The sequence below is a fragment of the Pundamilia nyererei genome, unplaced genomic scaffold, assembly GCF_000239375.1.
Source record: "Pundamilia nyererei isolate P.nyererei 1_Seehausen unplaced genomic scaffold, PunNye1.0 scaffold00010, whole genome shotgun sequence".
NCBI lineage: Eukaryota > Metazoa > Chordata > Actinopteri > Cichliformes > Cichlidae > Pundamilia > Pundamilia nyererei.
This window is the reverse complement of record NW_005187411.1, coordinates 976,088-996,946: the sequence shown is the minus strand read 5'-3', so window position 1 is coordinate 996,946 and position 20,859 is coordinate 976,088. Positions and strand designations below refer to the sequence as shown.

At 39.6% G+C, this 20,859-nt stretch overlaps 2 protein-coding genes across 2 annotated transcripts in view; both read right to left on the bottom strand.

Annotated features, from left to right (window-relative positions):
* Positions 1-5,274: 5,274 nt before the first annotated feature.
* Positions 5,275-11,660, bottom strand: pttg1ipa (PTTG1 interacting protein a). Its single transcript, XM_005723731.1, has 7 exons — positions 11,360-11,660; positions 10,426-10,478; positions 10,019-10,127; positions 8,178-8,280; positions 7,225-7,290; positions 6,615-6,661; positions 5,275-5,745 (listed from the first exon to the last, which is right to left on the bottom strand). Exons 1-7 carry the CDS (start codon positions 11,445-11,447, stop codon positions 5,708-5,710), a joined length of 504 nt encoding a protein of 167 aa, XP_005723788.1. The 5' UTR covers positions 11,448-11,660; the 3' UTR covers positions 5,275-5,707.
* Positions 11,661-14,052: 2,392 nt separating this feature from the next.
* myo10l1 (myosin X, like 1) overlaps positions 14,053-20,859 on the bottom strand; it is a 42,517-nt gene continuing 35,710 nt past the window's right edge. Inside the window, exons 35-43 of the mRNA XM_005723730.1 lie at positions 20,416-20,564; positions 20,152-20,300; positions 19,847-20,054; positions 19,380-19,516; positions 19,158-19,281; positions 16,129-16,482; positions 15,749-15,925; positions 15,469-15,660; positions 14,053-15,356 (exon numbers count right to left, since the gene is read on the bottom strand). Coding sequence (XP_005723787.1) covers positions 15,252-15,356; positions 15,469-15,660; positions 15,749-15,925; positions 16,129-16,482; positions 19,158-19,281; positions 19,380-19,516; positions 19,847-20,054; positions 20,152-20,300; positions 20,416-20,564 — 1,595 coding nt within the window. The 3' untranslated portion in view covers positions 14,053-15,251. The remainder of the gene's footprint in view (positions 15,357-15,468; positions 15,661-15,748; positions 15,926-16,128; positions 16,483-19,157; positions 19,282-19,379; positions 19,517-19,846; positions 20,055-20,151; positions 20,301-20,415; positions 20,565-20,859) is intronic.

The window sequence follows — 20,859 nt, the reverse complement described above, 5'->3', positions numbered from 1 at the left end:
TTGGTTAAGCTGTTTAATGTTTAAATATCCTAGTGTATTATTATTGTCATTTTTAATAATACTTTGACTCTTTTAATTTAATTATATGTTTTAAGAAGTTCAGAAATACAGTAGTGGTCAGAAGTTCTTATACACTCATTATGGGCATGAAAGTCATGATAATTTGGGGCTTTTAATAATTTCTTTGAACTGTTCTTTTTCCAGTCAGGAATGATTAATTTACAGTATGCATCAATCTGATGCACAGCTTAGAATTTATTTGGGATTTTCTTCAATCCACACAGGGTCAAAAGCAGAAATACAGACTCAAATATAGACATCAAATCACTTAATTCCCTTAATAAGTGCTATTCAATGTTCTACAATATCTATCAGTTTAACAAGGTGAAGGCCTGTTTACTTTTTGTTAGTGATCATGTTTGAATGCAACTGGTAGTTTCTTCTTTCCAAAAGGTGAGCAGACATCATATTAAACCCTATGGATTAAGAATGTAACTTGTGTTCATATGTGTGAAGGCAGCAAGTGAAGACTATTAGCAATATAGTGTATACACTTGAGCCTGTATGTGTACTTTTGACACTGCGTGGATTCGATAAAATCTAAAATAAATTCAAACTTGTTTTTTTGAAGTTATTAAAGATGTATGCTGTACAATCACTCCACCATGAAAAACGTACAGATCGCCATGCTATTACTCCCCAGGATGAGTAGACATAAACTTCTGACGACAATTCTATTACAATTAGGGTAGTCAGATTGTAGCAAACTACATAAAGAAAGGGGCAACGTGTTGGGCAATGTGGGAAGTACTGGTAACGTTGGTATAGCAAATTTTTATATGTTTAACATTAAAAACATAAAAACTATGCAAGTCCCTCACTGGTTTGGCATTGGTTCCCAGCTTCCTGGCAAAGTAAATACAACACAGATAAATAGAAACTGAAGTTTATTTTATGGTCTAACCTTTAACTCTCATTTCATCTGATTTTCTCTGCTTATCTTGTTTGGCATCAGTACTGATGCATCCATAGTTCACATTTCTTTATGAGCTGTGCTGACTAATATGTGGGACATTGAGTCAACTAGTGCATGCCCATGCTACAGTGTAATTGTCCCTTTTAACAGCAAAATCATGGCCTTACTTTAACCCACTTACTTGGTATATATGTGTTACTAATAAGTCCTTTAGTTACAGGTAGTCTCACTGCGATGGAGATCTTTTTCAAGAGGGAAAGGAGTACCAAAAAATCCCCTAAAACATACAAGAGCACTCACAAAATCTAGTGTAATAAATCTAGTGTAGTATATTAATCTTTTTGTGTTTTTGCGTTTTGAAGTTATATAATGTTGTACTGAAAAAATAATGTTTTAAAGAGCTTAAACAAAGAAAGTGCTTATATCCCCCAATGACTAATATATCACTTTAAGGAGATGATCCAATGGAAACTAAAGCTTTTTCCTAATTTGTGTGACCCTGAACTTTAACCTATGGCCTTGAAAATATTCTAAAATATATACCAAACATAAATACCACATTACAGTGGTGTATTTGATTATTTTTACCCATATGACTGGAGCAGAATTAACTGAAATCTTTGGCTTCTATAAGCAGAAAAAGAGATTTTAAGTCAAAGTTAAGTTTAAGTTAAATTCGTGCAGTCTGTGACTTTGTGACTTTATGGTGTCATTGTGATGTCGAATTGAAAAAACAAGAGCATTCGGAGAGTGCAACTCACCCTGAAGGGCAAGGACTATACTTTTTTTTACTATACTAAAAAAATAGATGTTTTATGATGTTTTTATTATAACATGCTGACATCAGCCTGCTTTTATTACAGTGCAGCAACCTCAGCCTGCTTTTATAAAGACATCCTAATGTCTGACCTTTGACCTATGCCCTTGAAGCATTGAATACTAAAATAGTCTGTTTTATTATCTTTACCTATATGATTGCAACACAACTGACTAAAATTTCTGGCTTCTATAAGCTAAAAAACCTTGAGATTTAAAAATATTTTCATTTTCAGTGCATGATTTTGCAAATCTTTATGCTGTCACTGTAACACTGTAGGGTATGGTATTTGGGGGAGGGCCGGGGTGGGGTGGTAGGTTGTACAGCTCTCAATGGCCTTTTATATGATATATTACTCGATATTGTTTTTTTGAAAAACTTTTCTGGGTCAACTTTACCTTTGGGTGCTGACAATGAAGGTCAAGGTCAAATGCTTAGCTAACCTAGGCTTGCATATTTTTGTAAAGACAACCTGTTAAAAAAAATAAGGTAATATAAAGAGCAATATAAAGATTTTATTGATTTTGGCATGACCTTGACCTGATTTTTTTGTAAATTAAATCAGCTCCGGCTGTTACTGGCATACCATCACACAAAATATGAAAATGATACCTTGAAAACTGTGGAGTCAAGATTGCTAACAAACAAACAGAACCATGACACCACCAGGAGAAAAATCCAGACAGACACTTAACATGAAATCAAAAAATGCAGTTTCACAATTTTTGTTTTCTTTGTAGCTCATTTCATAGGCAGCAAGGTATTCAAATCCAGTTTCTCCAAGACCAATGTGAATGGGAGGTGCAGCTAAAATGTCTTTCAGCCTTCTAAATAAATAAATCCCACTCCTTCATATAAGATACAACGGTGAGTAAGTGTGATACACAGAATCAAGAGGCTTCTGGGGAGACGGAGAAGCATACATATAAACACTGTCACCACTGTCATCAGACGCAGACAAAACTCTGGATGTTCACTGTGTACAGTGATGGTAATTCAGAATGCACCTGTCCCTCCTCAAAAGCAGACTCGTGAAAATTCCACACAGGTGCTGGAAAGCCGAGTCCATTTGTCTTTCGGGAAGCATTGAGCACTTGCAGTCTATAATGTTCACGGCGCCATGGTCTGTCGTTTTCTGACGGCCTTTCTCTGTCCACGCTGGTTTCTCGCAGTCTGCGCAAAGCTTGTGCGGACCGGTCATGGTCCAAGCGATGCACCTTTTCCTCACTGGTTTCGCGCAGTCTCCGTGAAGCCTGAGCCAGTCGATTATTTTGTAGGCGATGCTCCCTCTCCGAACTGGTTTCTCTCAGTCTGCGCAAAGCTTGAGCAGACCGGGCATGGTACAATCGACGCTGCCTTTCCTCGCTGGTTTCTCGCTGCCTCCGTGAAGCTTGAGCCAGCCTGGCATTTTGCAGCCGAAGCCGTCTTTCCTCGCTGGTTTCTCGCTGTCTTCGTGATGCATGAGCCAATCTGTCATTTTCTAAGCGATGCTGTCTCTCTTCGCTGGTTTCGTGCAATCTCCGTGAAGCTTGCCCCAGCCGCTTATTTTCCAGGCGATGCTCCCTCTCCAAGCTGGTTTCACGCCGTCTTCTGGAAGCCTTAGCCAGGCGGTCATTTTGCAGACGTTGCAGCCTTTCCAAACCGGTTTCCCGCTGTCTGCGCGAAGCTTGAGCCGACCGGGCATGGTACAATCGACGCTGCCTTTCTTCGCTGGTTTCGCGCTGTCTCCGCGAAGCCTGGGCCAGTCTGGCATTTTCCAGGCGAAGTCGTCTTTTTTCGCTGCTCTCGCGCCGTCTCCGCGAAGCTTGGGATACTCTGGCGTTTTCTAAACGACGCTGTCTCTCTTCGCTGGTTTCTCGCTGTCTTCGTGCAGCTTCTGCTAATCTGGCGTTTTCCAGTCTAGATTCTCTTTGATGCTGAGATTCAGTGGCCCTGATTTTCTTCTTCCGCATGGCATCCTTACTGCTGCGGCAAGAGCCTTTCCTTTTTCTAGGCATTGTGGTGATGTGACCCTCTCAAGGCCCCTTGACACAAAGAGCGACATGCGCTGCACTGACCGCTGGCTGGAGCGAATTTTTCTGCTGGCCCTCTGCTGCGCTCTGCCGGTACGTCATTTTTTGCGCCCGCTCTACGTTTACTAGATGCGTCTGCTGCTTGTCAATGAAAACCATGCGTCTCTCATCTACAAAGGAGAAGGCATTGGCGTTGAAGTAACCGTACTAGTGAAGAAGAATGTACTCAATGACCTTAACTGCACATGCCTGCAACAAATCTGTGTGTGTGTGTTCGTCTGTGAACTTCTACTCAATCAGGAGTTTGATAACACACAGGCACGACTCAGGGCCCCAAAAGTTCTTATCTATATCAGATGTCATGAGGTCATCATATTGCCTAGCAACAGACTAACAGTGAACCCATTTTCCTTGGAAGAAAAATATAAAGAAAGCAGGAGTGGCTAGAGACTTTTGCACAGTATTCATAACATAAATGCTAAAAAAAAATTGGTGGTTTTAGCTTGTTGGTATATCACCATCAAGTTTGACTGCATGTTGGTGGAGTTTGCAGACAAACAGATTTGGTATAAAATACATAAAACAATGGGGCAAGGGATACAAGTGCTTTGCAGATACCATTAAAAAGTGGAATACCTGGTCAGCCTAATTAAAGATTCAGACTTTGCCAGTACATCAGGTCCTCTGTGCCTCTTCGTTGTTTTTTATTTTACATTTTATTTCACTTGATTTAAGTAGTCGATAAGTTCATAGTTTTTCATGTTTTGAAATATGGTTTTATTTTAGCATTTGTTTCTGTTTGTTTCGAGGTAGACCTCCTCCTTCGTGCTCCAACAGGGCAATGACCCCCCCCCACCCCCCACCCCCCACTCCATGGCCTTCCTAGAGCTTCAACCTCGATCATACTGAAAATCGGGCAACAATGCTTAAGAGTGTCTTGAAACCAAGTTAAAGGAATTCTGCCATGAGTGTTAAAAAAATCTATCCAGAAATATGCCAGAAGCTTGTTGATGGATAAAAGTGTCTGATTGACGTGCAACTTACCAAGGCAGATTTAAACAAATAGTGTGGGTCTATGTATACCATATGTATACGTGGTACAAAGTCGTAACTCGTGGTGAGCATACGTAATCTTCTGACTACAACTGAAGATCATTGATTTTTTTTTTCTTTTAAGGAATAACACATCTTTTAATCAAATGTTTGATTTATTGATAAACTGTACAAAACATACAGTATTTTATAAAGGTAGGTTAACATGAAAGCTCAATGGGAAATAAACAAACAGTGTTACTATCAGAATTAGGGATCAGTCTGAAATCTTTTATTTATAAGTTCTTTCATTATGTTCCTTTTGACCTCATATATTCAGAATATATTCTGCAAATGTGATTGGTTTAAAATTCGTTGTCAACAGTAGGAAACAGCAGCAGTAACACAGTAATTAGATTTCAGAATGGGGAAAAAACATTTAAAACAAGATAAAAGTAAAATCTCAGCAGCAAAAACAATGTGAAAATGTACAATTACAACAGAAGCTAAAGGAAAGAATATTCCAGCAGCCAGACTGGACTCCTTCCATTCAGTACCATTAGACTAAATACCCAAATAAATAGTAGATTAGCAGATTAGTATCTTGAGTCACAGGATAAATGACAAGTGTTTGGAAAAATACCAACACTACATATCTCTTCTAGCATTTGGTTACAGCCTCTTGGGTCATTTCAGTAAATGTAGGATTCTTTGAATGCTTCATTGACCAAATGACCCTGATGTATTTAAACTACTTTTCTTACATTTGATTTTTTATATCAATTACAACAATTCTCCAATCATGTCACTTCAAGACAGCTCATGGATGTCCTCTGTCCGCAGTTAATAATCTCAGTTGACAAATCCATTTCAAGAAAATCTGGAGTATGGGTTTTGTCCACTTAGACCTGGAAAACATTAAACAATCAGTAAGAGTTGCCCTGATTTAAATAAATTGTTTGATATATTCGCGCAAAATGGTAACTATGAAGTCAGTGCCAGATTACGGTGAATGTAGCTTAGCACGGACAGGAGTAAATGGCTAGCCTCGCACTGTATTGTATCATAGCTAAATAAAAACTTACCAGCCTCTCTTAAACTTTTATATTTAGCTTTATGGTATACACCCATCAGCCATAACATTACAAGGACCTTAGCAGGAACATTTAGGTTGTAGGTTGGGCCTCCATGGATCAGACTCCAGGAGGTGCTCTTGCAGGATGAACTGGAACAAGTCTTGCGACTGTGTCTATCTTTTCTGCTCAATTAACCCTGATACTATGCGAGTGCCAGTGCAGAAGTAATTACTCATTGGTGTCTTTTGAAAATCATTCATATTATAGCAGGCCTGCAAAGTTAACATAGTGTTATGTGTTGCCCACTGGGGTGATTTCCACTCAAAGAAAACCTGGAGGACATAATCTGATGCTTTCTCTGAATTTCTTGCAGTAGCCAGTTCCATATCCATAAACATCTGAATTTCATTAGTAGAAAAGAGACATTTAAATAGTATAGCTCTGAACTCTCTGGACCTTATGGACACAGTCAGACAAGCTCTTTTTTCCCCTCCCCAGCAGTTATGCTAAACTGGGCAAAGTGCCTCATACTGGTAGCACAATACAGAATCAACTTTCTTAATCACGCGCTCTCATATCTACTAAATGACATTACAGGTGTAAAAAGAGCCACATTTTGTTTTGTAGAGTAAGTCATAATTTAGATGCTGTATAGGTAGCCGATTGCTGACACACACAGACTAACAAAGAGAAAAGCTCACCATATTTCTGCCTGATTTCCTGGTGTCTCTGCTTCATCTCCGCCCTCCTGTAAAGACAAAACATTCTTCCATAAGTCACAGGGCGACGACTAATGATTTTTCAGAATGTCAGACTCGTGGAAACAAACCAGTTTGGGCTGATAACAGTATGACGTCTGCATTTTTCCCCCTCGTGTGTGTTGAAAGAAAGCGATGCTAATCATAGCTATCAATGCAAAAGGTAGCCGGTGTGTCGCACCTAGTGCAACTATTACAGAACCAATAAAAGCCCAAAATGTATAATTGTTGTTTAGAGGAAATACATGTAAAGTATAGAGAAATAACTCCAATTTGTATGTGTTTATAGCAAATATTTAATGTTAGCTGAGAGAGATGCTGTTCTATAGGAAGAAACTTTGTCATAAAGACATGGTGCTGAACTGTAGTTTTGTTTTTTCTCATGATTTTTGAATTTTAATTATATAAACTAGAGATTTAGGCAGCAATTTAGAGTCCACCAACTCTTTAAAGCCACGTTTTGTTAAGTTATAGCTATGGATGTATCAAATACAGAGACCAACCAGTCATAGGGGGTGAAACAGTATTACAAAACAAAACATGATATTGCCACCTTTCGTCCTGCTTGGTTCTCAGCTTATTGGCCTGCCGCTGCATCTTGGCCTCAGACCTGCTAGATCTGAAAAAACAAGACCAGTGTTAGATTTATGTAGTAGAAGGAAAAGATTGCTGATTATTACTAACAAACTCATAAGAAAGCAATCATCGCAAGGTATGTTTAAAGAAAAGCAATTTAGTGGCATTCCTAGTGTGAATAAATGTGGGCAAGTGTTGTGAGTTTAAGATGGGGTTGAACCCTGCAAACGTAGAAAACTTCTTTTTTTTTCTTTTTTTTTTAAATTACCACACTTTTCTGAACTGAATCAACTTTAGTTCAGCCTTAACTTAATAAAACAGCATCTGAAAGTCAAAAATGGTGCCAGATGTGGATGACCTATGAATCAGTCAACTGCCAATTGCTTGACAAGGGGGTCGAGTTAAAGAGTGACAACAGAGTCCAGCAAGAACAGCAGAAGAATGAGAAAAGAGTAAGTCAAAGAATAAAAATACGCCATGAAAAGCACAGACAGGCTCCACAGTAGACACATTTCACCGTTTTTAAACTGTTTCACTTCAGCTCTTTGTAGTTATAATTTCCCTTTCCTCTGTGGCTGGCTCATGAACCAACAACAGCAGAAGCAAGAGTAGCCCACAGACTGGATGTGTCACATGTTCTTGACACAGCCCCAATCCACAATAAACACTCTCTGCAGGTAGACGGGCAGTACCTGACTGCCTGCAGACTGCCTTTGTGCTACTTCACGCTCACGCATAAGCGGAAACACTCCCATTTTCAGGATTGCTTACGTGTAACATAATCATTTAATTGAAGGACTTGATGGGTAGTCAGTACATATCTTAACCTGTTGCACACAACTAATAATATAATTGCTACAATGTATTCTACCAGCATCACACTGGCTGGAATGAGAGGGTTTTGTCAACCAGAGCTCACATTACACTTACCCGATGTTCTCACACTTGCAGCAGCAGAACAGACAGACCAAAAAGGCAATGATAAGAATGGCACCAACCACTGACAATGTGATTATCAAGATCTGGAAGTTCACTGCAGACAGAACCAGAGTGACAACGTCATTCAGAAATCACAAATCGCAGATTTATCTTCCAGATAGAAAATTCTTGTTCTTCCTCCTTCATTAGGTTGCGTTTAATTTCCTCTTCTCAAACCAAATCATTCTACAGATGTACTGAATAAAACTTTAATGTTTTTTTTTTGACTCGCTGATAAAAAAAATAACAAGGATCAAAGACAATTTTAATGTTTAATATGCAAATGTGCTTCTGTAAAAAGTTCTGCATCAAGATTTTAAAGATGTAATAGTACAAAAGCATGTGGACAAAATGAATGTTAACATGAATGGGTTCCTATTTTACTACCAAACTATTGGATAGCACGCTTTGTACAGGGAGAGGCTGTCACGGTGAAACAGGATAGGGCTTTCCCCCATCCCGCTATTGTCTAAAACGTATCTACATGCTGAAGCACTTATTCAAAACAAACAACCCCAGACGCAAAATCTACAAACATGGAGGGTTTTTTTGTTTTTCCACTTTAGTGGTTTAGTGAAACTTTCATCAACAGCAAATCAGGATAAACTGTTCCAATCTTCATTCGTGAAAAAATAAGAATTATGAAGATGCAGGATCTTTTAATCTCTATTTGTAAGTATTTATTTTTTTAGGAAATAATTTTTTTAAGAGTAAGAGCCTTTAAATATAACTATTTAGTTTTTATTTATCCTTGGCACGGTGCTGATTGGGAGCCTGTTGCAGTAGCTCCTGTTCCAATTTATTTATTTTGAAATTATTTCATAACCTACTAAAGTGGATTTTTCTTGCTCCTTGTAGTTTATGTGGAGGTGAAATAGCCTAACAAGCCTACTAGTGGTTTTTCGTATCACTACAATCTCAGCAAGTCGCAGAAAGGGGCTCTACTGCTTGGAACGAGGCCTGTAAACCTGGGGGACCTATGAGGAAAATGATGGAGACAAAGCTGATACAGCCAGCATCATGGGGAATGTATGTGGCTGCCCAATAACATGGATTAGTTCAGTGAGCTGATTAAGAGCAGAGGGAACACAGTGAGTGTTGGAGTAGCAGCAAAACACTGTGCACACAGTGTGACTGTACCTGGCTTCAGGACTTTAGTAAGATGTGTTATGTGAAGGGATTGCACAATCCCAGACATTTTATTGTATCTGGAACACTGAAGTGCTAGCTGTGGGAATGAGTCCATGTTATGCGCAAAGGGAATTAATTGTTGCTGTTGCATTTTGATGCTGAGGTCAGCCAAATGACGGTGGCTATAGATCCTCTCTGCACCACTTAATTAACACCTCATCTAACATCTGTTTCAGCTCAGCTGCCACAAGGACAGACGCAGAAGTTCTTTGCTACCTCATACCACAATACATGCCTTCATTTTAGGTTTAACCTCCTAGTATAGTATCACATTTAGATTTTAATCCATAAAGCACTTGACTTTCTTGTATTTTTCATTTAACCTGAGCTCCTTCTTTGGAGTAATTTTTAATTTTCCAATTTTTTATCATGATTGGACTGATGCAACACAGTAATTTCTCAACTTCAGGGACATGTAAGTATTTTTGTCTTATACAAGAATGTCGTTTATTAATTATCACTCTAACACACAGAGAAAAAAAGAAAGAAAATCACCAAATAAGCTTCAGTCGGACAGTGTACTGGACAGCATATTTAACGACTTTAATTCAATTAACTAAATGTTATCAATGTGATCAGCTTGTGTGTGTGTGTTTTCTTACTCCAGCAGAGTCCCCATCGTGCATCATTCAGAGGGCAGAGCGCATGGGGTGGGAGGATGGTTCTCACTGGATATGTTACACATGACTTTGTTGTGATGCACCACAAGCACTGTTTAAAAAAAAAAAAATTTGCACAATGTCCCTATTAGTTAAACAGAAAAACAAAAAAGGAAGTATGCGGGCTAATTACAGGAAATTACCTTTTTTAGGCTGTGTGTGATAGGCACACACAGCCTAAAAAAGGAGCAGGGTGAGAATTCATGAGATCAGTTACTTCTCAAACCAGTCAAACAGGTCTGGGTTGGAGGAGGAGACATCTATTCTGACCATGCACACACACAGAAACTCTGTTAACCCAAAAAAGAAATCAGCCAAGCAGAAATAAAACGCTCTCTCAGCGAACTTACCGTCACATTTTTCAGACATTCCTCACAGCTTGTCCCGTTTTTCAACTCACACACTGTAGGTCAAAGAAGTTAATACAATCGAGTTAAAGGACATAATGGGCAAGGTGGAAACATTTTGCCTCAAACGTTAAGGCAAACATGACTGCAAAACTTGTCGAGTTTAAATGAAAGCACCATGAGGAGCAGATTTAAAAAGGCCTGGCATGTGCCCACTCTGGTTTTTGTAACTACTGGTGATCCTCCTGGGACATTTTCCATGGCGACTAAGTACAGCAACTACACAGCCTGTGGAACCAGTCATGTTATTATCAGCAGACATACACAGAACAACAGCCGGGTTTGTGCGAGTGAAGCCATGCATCTGTAAAATGGAGAAACAATGTCTCATATTTGTGTGCCACAGTTTCTCTTAGTCTCTGCTCTGAAACAATCAAGCACCCCAGGGGCTGAAAAAGAGACTCCTTGTTCCTGTTGAGAGGTTTTAACAGTTTTCAGAGACAGGAATCTTACACAGACACAATTCTACCAACAAAGTTGTGTTTTTATTCCTTTTAAGCTTAAATGTGGCCGGTACGTAAGGTTATCTAATATATTTTATAATAAATAGTTTCAGTGTAGAAAATGCAAACAATGACATTTTAATTCTAGATGTTTGGGTGCTTTTCTCCTCAGTTCAAGGCTTATGAAACAATGCTTTATGAATATAATAGCCCTTAAAACTGTTGTGACTTTACTGAACAGATAAAAGACTCACATTCGGGGTTTTGAGCAACCTGTGCGTAGCTATAAAGATAAAAACAACAATACTACTAAAAACAATAATAATAATAATAATAATGAATTAGAAAGCAGCTACATCTGATCAAAAACAAAAAACAAAGCTTTTCAGCTTAACTAATTCCTCAGCCCCCACATTCACCGATTCCTTTCCTACCGTTCTCAGGTGTGGACGAATCGGCGAAAACGCTCGCCAGGCCGAAACCAAAGAGAAGAACAGCCAATAATATCCGTAAACCCATCATCCAAGAGCGTAGACTCAGATTCTCCTCCAATTTTTTATGTTTCAGAAGATTTTAGAAGAGAGTGTAAGCGCAAAAGGAGGAAATGCCTCGGCTGCTCCGACAGAAGTCTGAAACCTGAGAAGTGAACTTGCTGGGAAGGAACCAAAAGCAAAATCCTGACGCACGCTCTCTTTACGCACCCAAACAGACAAAAGAGGGAAAGGCGTTGGCAGAGCGCAGTGCATTTCGATATACGTCATTTAAACTATGCGCTGAATAAACAGAGTTTACAAAAATAGCTGCTTTGACACACACAAAAAGTATATTTTTAAAAAGTCACAGTTAAAACATTAGTTTTTTTCCTGATGGATCATACCTTTTTACAGCTGTTTCGTTTAGTCCATTCATTCCCAAGCTCTGTGTTGGCCTCCCACAGTAGGAAAGTGACTCTATAACAAATGCTAACACATAACAGCTAATTGTTGTAGAGGACTTCATGAGCTAGATGTTGTTGGGCAGCTTAGCTCCCCAGCTCCTCAGCTCTTCTAAAGCTTCCATATTTTGTTTCAACAAATTAGATGATAAACTTCATGAAACGAACAGAACATCCAAGGGCAAAGAGGTTTGGAGCCCTAGTGCCAGCACATGCACAGCTCCCTGAAAAACTTCCACTCTGTTCAAAAATAAGTACACAAAGATCACAGTAAATATAGGACCATTTTCAATAATTTATTAAAGCATAATTTTGTAAAGCCAGTTACAAATAAAAAAAGAACACCACACATATCTCTCTCTTTCTCTCTTTTTTGTTGTTGTTCTTTTTTGTTTAAACAAGCACAATGTTTTACTATGTAAAGGTGATAATAAGCGTAACACAAGATAAGAGTGGGCCCCACTTTGGCCGCCTGCGGCTGATAACAGGACCCTTTGTGATGAAGTTGCCCTTGAAGACAGATTTGTAATCAGAATTCCCATTAAGAAACATGCTGATCACATTTCAGCAACTACAGGGCAAGTTCTTCTTACTCAGTGTAATATCAGTGACAGACAGAACCACAGATGTAGAATAACCAGATCTCACAGCTCCAGGGTCCTCAGGATTTATGGCTTGTGAACTTCAATTTTTCAGTTTTTCACTCCTTTTTTTTTTTTTAGATTAAACTAAATTAACCAAAAGTTCAAAGTGGAACCTGTGAGTGAGTTCTGCTTATTCTAAATCTACAGGCAGGATCCCAGTGGGCTGTGTGTATGCTTTCAGGCCGTAGCTATGATTAAAGACACTGAGGTTATTAAAATTTGGAGAATTTTAGCAAATCTCTGCATTGTACACTTACAACTTTACATGTCGTAGAGACTGATTTCAATATTCTTAGACTTTAAATTGTTATATTTAAAGAAGCAATTCAGGGTTTTTTTTTCATTAAATCTGTGGATAAATTTATTTTTGGTTACTGGGCAACACTTCAGAGGGGTTGGAGGGGTTTTGGATTCACAGCCTCAGTTTTTCTAAAATCATCGCTGCCACCCTGTAGAGTATGTGATGAACTAGAAAAACAACAACATATTTCACCTGAAGAACTTCACTTTAGTGTCTGGTGTGAAAAGCCAAACCAGATCTGTCTTTGGGGCAAATCCTGAAAATCTTATTGCCACAGAAACAAGTTTAGAAACTTCATCTAAACCAGATAAGACAAATAACTGGAGCATGTTGTCATGCTGGACGGTAACTTTCCATGCTATGCGAGCACTCCCAGTGGATATCTGCTTTGTGGGAACACTTTGTTTACAGTGCTCTCTGCAGGTGTTTGACATGAGTGCCATCTAGCTGCAATGCACAGCATCAGGTGACCTCACTTCGAGTCCAAAGAACACACACACGCATGCACACACACACACACACACACACACACAAAGCAGTGATGAATTTCAGCATTCCAAGTGCACAATTAAACTTTTTCCAAGCCCGTGTCCTCACAGTGTCGTATCTGCTTCTTGTACACTGATGCCGAAAAAAAAGAATAATCAAAAGCATATTTTCATTCTTCCTGAACAAACTTTGCAACACATACAGCACAATAGGAAATAAACAACCCCTCAACCCTCCCATGATATTCCATGCTTTTCCCGTTAACTCACAATTACAACACCATTCTTCGCAAAAGTTACTCATGTAAATTCATCTCTTTTTTTCCAAGGAATACAGTAGTATCACTAGTATCACTTCAGTAGTATCGCTTCTCTTTTCCCTTCTCGTATCCAACAGTTTACGCCATTAATACACTCACACACACAGCAGCAATGCAGACACAGCACTTTAGGTTGGCTAAGATAGGGGGAATACAATAATAACAGTATTATCAGTAATTGTTTAAATAAAAATCACATGTTCATAAATAGGCTAAAAACACAGACAAACAAGGTTGTGTGCATTTTTGCTTAAGTCTCCTGATCTCTGAAGAAAAAAATGAGAATAGCTTGAGCAGATGAGGATAGACAGGATTTCATGGCTCCAATTAATTCTTCAGAGTGAGTCCAACAAATAACAACAATGATAAATTCATCAAAATGCTGTTAGAAATATGACCACGATAGCAGCCAGACTCACTATAGTCTGTTTCCTTTTTTCTTTTTTTTTATCTTACTCTTACTTCTCTGTGAGTCACATTAATGGCACAGCCAGTGTACAGTATTGGCATCATATTCAGACATACAGTGGTCATTATTAACACCAATCACTTGCATGTATCTTACATGGCAGGTGTCACATTGCATTTAGTATGGCATTTATATACTGTACAGTGCAGCGGCCACCAAAAATGTAACAATAATTCTTATTATAATGTGTGATATACGATACAAAATGATACATGTTTGTTCAGTTTATGTGTGCACGTAGGCGAATATACACATTTATCCAGCTTGTGTGACATGTAGACATAAATAGGGGAAAGTTTGCTGGGGGGTTTTCTGGCCATTGTTCTGGATATTGTTCTTGCAGAGCCAAGTGAGGCTCGTAGCCATGCACATACTTTGGAGAGCATCCAAAGTAAATCTTTCTTCTCTGGAATATTTATAGGATTTTTTTTTTTTAATACTTAAAGCCGCTTCCTTTGGCTGAGTTTTCTTCTTGTGGCCACACAGTGGCGCTGACGAGTGAGCAGGTGAACACTATGTTGTTTGGTGACGAATCACCGAGTCCTTTTCCTCAGACGTGACAGAGCTGATATTATCGATAACAGACAGAGAAAGCAAGCAAGAACAAGAATTTAGCATTTTAACTTAACAGCGACCGCAAACAAAGAGTGAGGATATATAAAGAGAAAGAGAGAGACTCGGAAATTAGAGGAGAAGTGAGATAGAAACTAACAAAACTGAGAAAGTGTGGCTTTCTTCTGTCTGGCAGTGCAATGGAGGTTGGAGGAGCCACCTGGGGCTGACTGGGACTGGGTGGCTGCTTTGTGCTTGTTGTTTCTGAATTTGTCCAAAAACGGAGAGTTTGGTGTGTGCTTGAACATCTACATGCAGGACTACTGCTGAGGGTTATGTATTTGATGGGACAGCCCCCCAAAACAGTTTTTTTTTTTCATGCTATTTCATGTTACGTTATTAATAGATCTCCAGGCCAGTTGAGTGTGCATTTGGCTTCTGTGTCCACTTTTTCCCCATTTTTGTAATTGATGCTCATTCCCTGCTCATGATTCAACGTGGGAGGTTGAGCTGGTTGGTGCGACTGCCCTTTATAAAACACAACCAACCAATGCAAGGAGCCAAGGCGTCTGGTGTCACTAGATGGATGAACGAAGAGCTTTGACTGGCTGGGAGAGATCACCTGACCCAGGCACTGGCAACACTGGACACAGACATGATGCTGCAGCGTTTCTTCACCATCATGTTGATGTAGGCCCGCATAATCTTGGTGATCTCGCCGACCTAAAATGTGAAAAAGGAGATTAGTACATCCTAGATAAAAGGTATCAAATCCTACGCTGAGAAAATACGCTGAGGGGGGGGGATGATTAGACAACGAATGATGAGCTCTCACCAGTGGAGTCTCAAAGTACATCTCCCTCTCATCCACGATGATCTTGTAGGTGCAGGGCTGTGACGCTCCAAAGAAGGTGATGTGTTCGTACTGGAAGGTCTCGAGCGGTTTGGGTTCTCCTCGTTTATACACAGACACGTTGTCAGCGCTCACACCCAGCCACAGATCATGAGGGAAACCTCCCTCTTTACACTAGCAAGAGAGGAGAGAAGGGAAAAGAAGCAGATCAAATTTATTTGTACAAAGCTCCAAAATTGATCTTCTGAGCGTTTTTCCTCACCTCCACATCAAATAGAGTGGAGCCATATCCTGGCCACTCCTTAATGATGCTCATGTATTTCAGCATGGCCTGATGCTGCGGCATGCCCTGCAGACGAGTCCACTTCTCGAGCACGCTGGTCCGTGTGGCAGACGTCTCCTCCTTCACCCACATCTCAAGCATTTGCTCATCCTCCATCTGAAACAATCAGCGAATCCTCCGAACTATCATGTGTATATTTATTTATTTATTCATTTATTATTTAGTATAGCAGGAGACGGATTTCAGTGAACTTAAGATGCAGAATTGTACAAATCACTTTTGCAAAGTAGAATTTTAAAATGAAGTAGCTATATTTTCTTTAACTTTAATGAAAAACTTCTTTTTCCTCCATCACTGACCTTCTGCTTCTTCAGTGAACCAGTCTTGAAACTTCTCCTAAGGGTGCCATCCAGGAAGCTCGGAGTCTTTCGTTTCTCTACGCAGGGCCCGACACCACCTTGTCCTACTGCCACGCCTTTTCCATCTACAGCTCCAACACCTCCAGCCCCTCCAGCTCCACCTGTCACCCCCACACCCGGTTTGGTGGAGTGCAAAATGCGGTTGCGCAGACGTCCAATTGGGTAGACGCTCCCCAGGCTCCACCCGGCTCGACCTGCCCCATCACCGTGGAGATACTGAAGACGTAAAGCGGCCAGGTGCTGCAGCGTTTCCTCCGAGGCCGGGAAGTGACCACTTATCAAAGATTCGTGCGCCTGGGAGAGAGAGCAAGACAGTCTGCATTTCTGACACTTATATTTCCTGACTGGATCACATCTTCAGCAGGAAGAGAAAATATCAGGCTCAATTGGAATTGCGTTCAAATACTGCTTTTGTAATCTTACTAAAAATGAATACACCTAGTCATACATTCATGCCAGAGAACCAGCGAGTCAACAGCCACCACTACATCGTTCATGTAGGAAAGCCTCGTTTTACTTACAATCTTTAGGTCCTCGTTGATTTATCTATGTATCGTTCCCCAGTTTGTTTAACCCAGACTTAGATTTTGATTGTTGTCAGGTGTCAACATTAATTAGTTTTGGTTTCTGGTTTTTACTCCTTTGAGATTATTAAGGCTTTGTTCTTCATTCAAGGAGCTTTTAGATATAAAAACTACTTGATGTCACACAGTTTCTTACAGCTAAACCACAACAGAGGTCATATAATTTGGCACGATTACGAATTAAGAGGTTAAATAAGACATTTTAAGGGCTTTTTAATTCCTTTCATTCATGTTAAAAACATTGGGATAATCTTGGGACATTAATTTAAAATTTAACAAAGAAATGTTGGGGTCAAGAGCAGTTTCTTCCAGCTCAGAACTATCTCGTTATCTTAGGAGGATGATGTTATTATCTTTTTCTTCACTGTACACTGGCGTTAGTCAATTATCTATCATCTATTAGTTATTCCAAAATTTACAGAAACATCCAGTATAAAGTGGCACTGTTTGTGTTTAAAGGCCTAAATGGTCTTGAACCTACATACATGACTGGGTCCCTGACGCAGGATTTTGAGTTTTCTTAGTTTCTTTTTGGATCAAGTACACTTTATGTTTTTTGTTTCATCTGAATCTTTAGTTATATCATGGTTTGGGTTATGAGTAATGTTTGCCTACTGTAGAGTTGTTGCTTTAACTTAGATTTGTTATATCATGAGTCCAGTTTTTCTTTCTTCTGTTTAAGTTTTCTTATTTGTGTTCTTGCTCAATATCTGGTTTCTGTTTTTGGTGATTCATATCATTTCATGCTTTCAGTTTATTCCTGCCTCACCTGTGTTCCCATGTTAAGTGGCCGTCTCTGTGCCTTGCTTGTTACTCACTTCCTGTTTTACTCTGGTATTTAGTTCACTCCTGTGTTTGATGTTTGAAGTTTTACTTCCCATGTTTTGGTATCATTCATTTGTTTCACCTGTTCCTTATTTTCTCCAGCTGTGTTGCTGTGACCAGATTAATCCCCAGAAGAGTTATTGCAGTTTACTTTTTTCTAATTAGTTTTTATTCTTATTTCATTTTGACTTTTTGTTTTAAGTACAGTGTACTTTCAGTTAGTTTGCTGAGTGGATTTTCTTGTTTCGGTTTAGTTTTTATTGTTTGAGAATGGTTAGGTTTATTAGTTTCAGTGTAAGTTTTGGTCTTTTTAATTATCATTGTATGGTGGACCTATGTCAAAGGCAAGATTTAGGAAAATCAGTAAATATATTACAATAAAAACACAGAACTTTTTCATAGCAGTTGATTTAGAGTCTTGTTGATATCCAGAGTCTGAATAAACAGATACATCAGGCAACCTGTAATAACAATTTTGCTAAGCTAACAAATACTAAAATTAGCGATATTTCATCTATATTTTTATTTTACAGTGACACGGTGGTTAGCACTGTTGCGTCACAGCAAGAATTCCTGAGTTCAATTCTACCATCAGGCTGGGGTCTTTCTGTGTGGAGTCTGCATGTTTCCCGTGTTTACGTGGGTTCTCTCCGGGTACTCCAGCTTCCTCCCACAGTCCAAAGACATGCAGTTAGTGGGGTTAGGTTAATTGGAAACACTAAATTACACATAGGAGTGAATGTGAGTCTGATTGGTTGTCTGTCTCTATGTGTTAGCCCCGCGACAGACTGGTGACCTGTCCAGTGTGTACCCTGCCTCTCGCCCTAAGACGCTGGGATAGGCTCCAGTGCCCCCCGCGACCCTGAAAAGGATAAACAGAAGCGGATGGATGGATACAAAACTGTTTCAGATTGTTTTGGTTTTTTTAAAGTCTAGTTTTTATTTTTGTTTAGTTAGTTTGAGTTGTTAGATCACTTTTAGTTAACTGTAGTCATCACCAGTATATTTGAAGCCTCAGGTTGCCTTATTTTTCTGCCCTGTTGTGCTTTTTGTTCTCTGTTTGTTCTCATTTGCCTCTTTATGTTTCCTCCTGCTTCGATTTATAGACATTGTTGTCCGTCACTTGCTGAACTTCTTCTTGTGGATTTGGGTCAACCTTGACACCAACCCGAGACACCCACACTGACTCAAGATTATTAAGGTTTATTTCTTAATAAGTTTTGAGAAGCTTCTAGAAGCTGCTAATCTCTGGAACTCTGGAAGACAGGCTGCTGTTTTGTTATTATGTAGAAATATTGTGAATGTGTGTAGGATTAAACTTTATGAAAATTTCATTAATTTTATTCTAAAGCATTTTGGTTTTAAAAGTGCTATACAAATAAGATTTCCTTGTTTTCTTTCGGACATCCTTTAGAGTTTTTTACTCATGCCTGATCTACCTTCTGTTCTTCTTCAGCAATATTTTTTAAAGCTCACCTTTTTTGGTCTCACCTGCTTCTTCTTGTGTCAGCATTTAGGTGATCACTTTGAGCTAAACATAATAATTAGAATAAATCTCACCTGTTCAAACATGAAAGCAAACTCCACTCCCTCTTTGGGCATGCTCTCTACATCCAAGAAACAGTACAGTTTAAAGTAGAGTTTCCATTCTCCTTCCTCCTCCTCTTCTTCACTGCCTGCCAGTCTGAAAAATAAAGGAAAACATGCCATGCGTTACTGCAAAGTGTACAACAAAGACACGGTTAAATGGACGGCAGTGTTTGTTCACAAAGACTCGGATACCTCTCGAACTTGGCCAGAACATCTGCCACAATCACTCTGCTCTCCAGAGCTCGGTCTGTGGAGCTGTTGTGCTCAAACAGAGAAAACAAATTCTTGCTTTCCTCCATGGCCAGACCTCTGATCAGCTTCTCTACAACCTGCAGTAACAACATTCAGACGGCGTTTAGTATTCCCATTGAAACTTTTTATTTCATCTTAAAAGGGTTTTTCAAATAATTCAAAGATCACTTGCAAATCACATGCACCCAGCCTCAGCTTTCTCCTTTTATTCAAGGTTAATTTTTGTTCTTTTATGTTTAAGATGAGCTAATGCGACTGCAAGTCTCCAGATATAGGTGTGAGTGATGTATCATTACACTCAATACAAGTGTAAAATGAACACACTTCTAACTTTATCTTACAGGTGTGCATTTTAAATAATGCATTTCAAAGAGAAATATGTTTGTGTATCTATTGTGTTTATGCACCTCTCCAGCAGTGGTGTGTGAGTTGATGGAGATCTTGCAGGAACCTCCTCCATGGCAGTAGACAGTAGTGCTCATCTCCTGCCTCAGCAGGAGGGCGGCGATCTCCTCCTGAGAGGGAACAAACTCACGAGTTTTGGTCTTCTTCAGGGATTCTCCAATGAAGGTGGCATACCGCTCAATCTCCGCGCCTGGATAACGCTCACGTATCCTGAGTTACAAATACACAAATATACACAACGCATTTACACGCATGCATTTTATGGATGCTTTGTGAGGGAAATGCTATCCCTAATTCAGACGCTCACCTCTTGAGGTGGAAGCGGAGGTATCTGAGGATGGCTCGACTGGGTAGGAAGGTGCAGCTCATGCAGGTGAGCAGATGCCAGTGTGCACGATTGGCTGGACTGTTAGGCTGAGGCACATGATTGGTCTGCTTGATCACCTGGCAATAAACCTGTGGGGAAAAGATTTTTATCAGAGTGTAAACAGCTGGAAAACTGAAAGAATATTCTATGGGAAATAAAATATTCAAGTTTTATATATTTCTGAAAGTAAATATACAAAAGTACCTCATCCCTGAGAGGGCGCAGGTCCTGACAGGTCTGCAGGATGCCCTGAATGATGGGCACCGTGTCTGCCAGTGTCTCCATCTCCTGTAGTGAGTTGAAAACTCGCACAGCCTCATCCTGCAGACTGGCGTAACCCTGCTGCCTTTGTACTGCACGGAGAAAAAAAACACGTAGGTAATCAATTAGGCTAAAGATGAGAACAGTAACATCAAGAAAGATTACATTAAAGGATGACTGTTGTGCCAATGTCAGCATTTTAAAGTGTTAAACATGTTGTCTGCATGTTCTCCCTGTGGCTGCCCGTGCAGGTTCCCTTCTGAAGCTCCTGTTTGTGGACACCAATTGTTATCACAGTCCAGAGAAATGCTTGTTAAATTTAATGACAACTCTAAACTAGCTCTAGCTGTGGATCTGTGAGCTTGTCCTTGTCTAGCTCTATGTTAG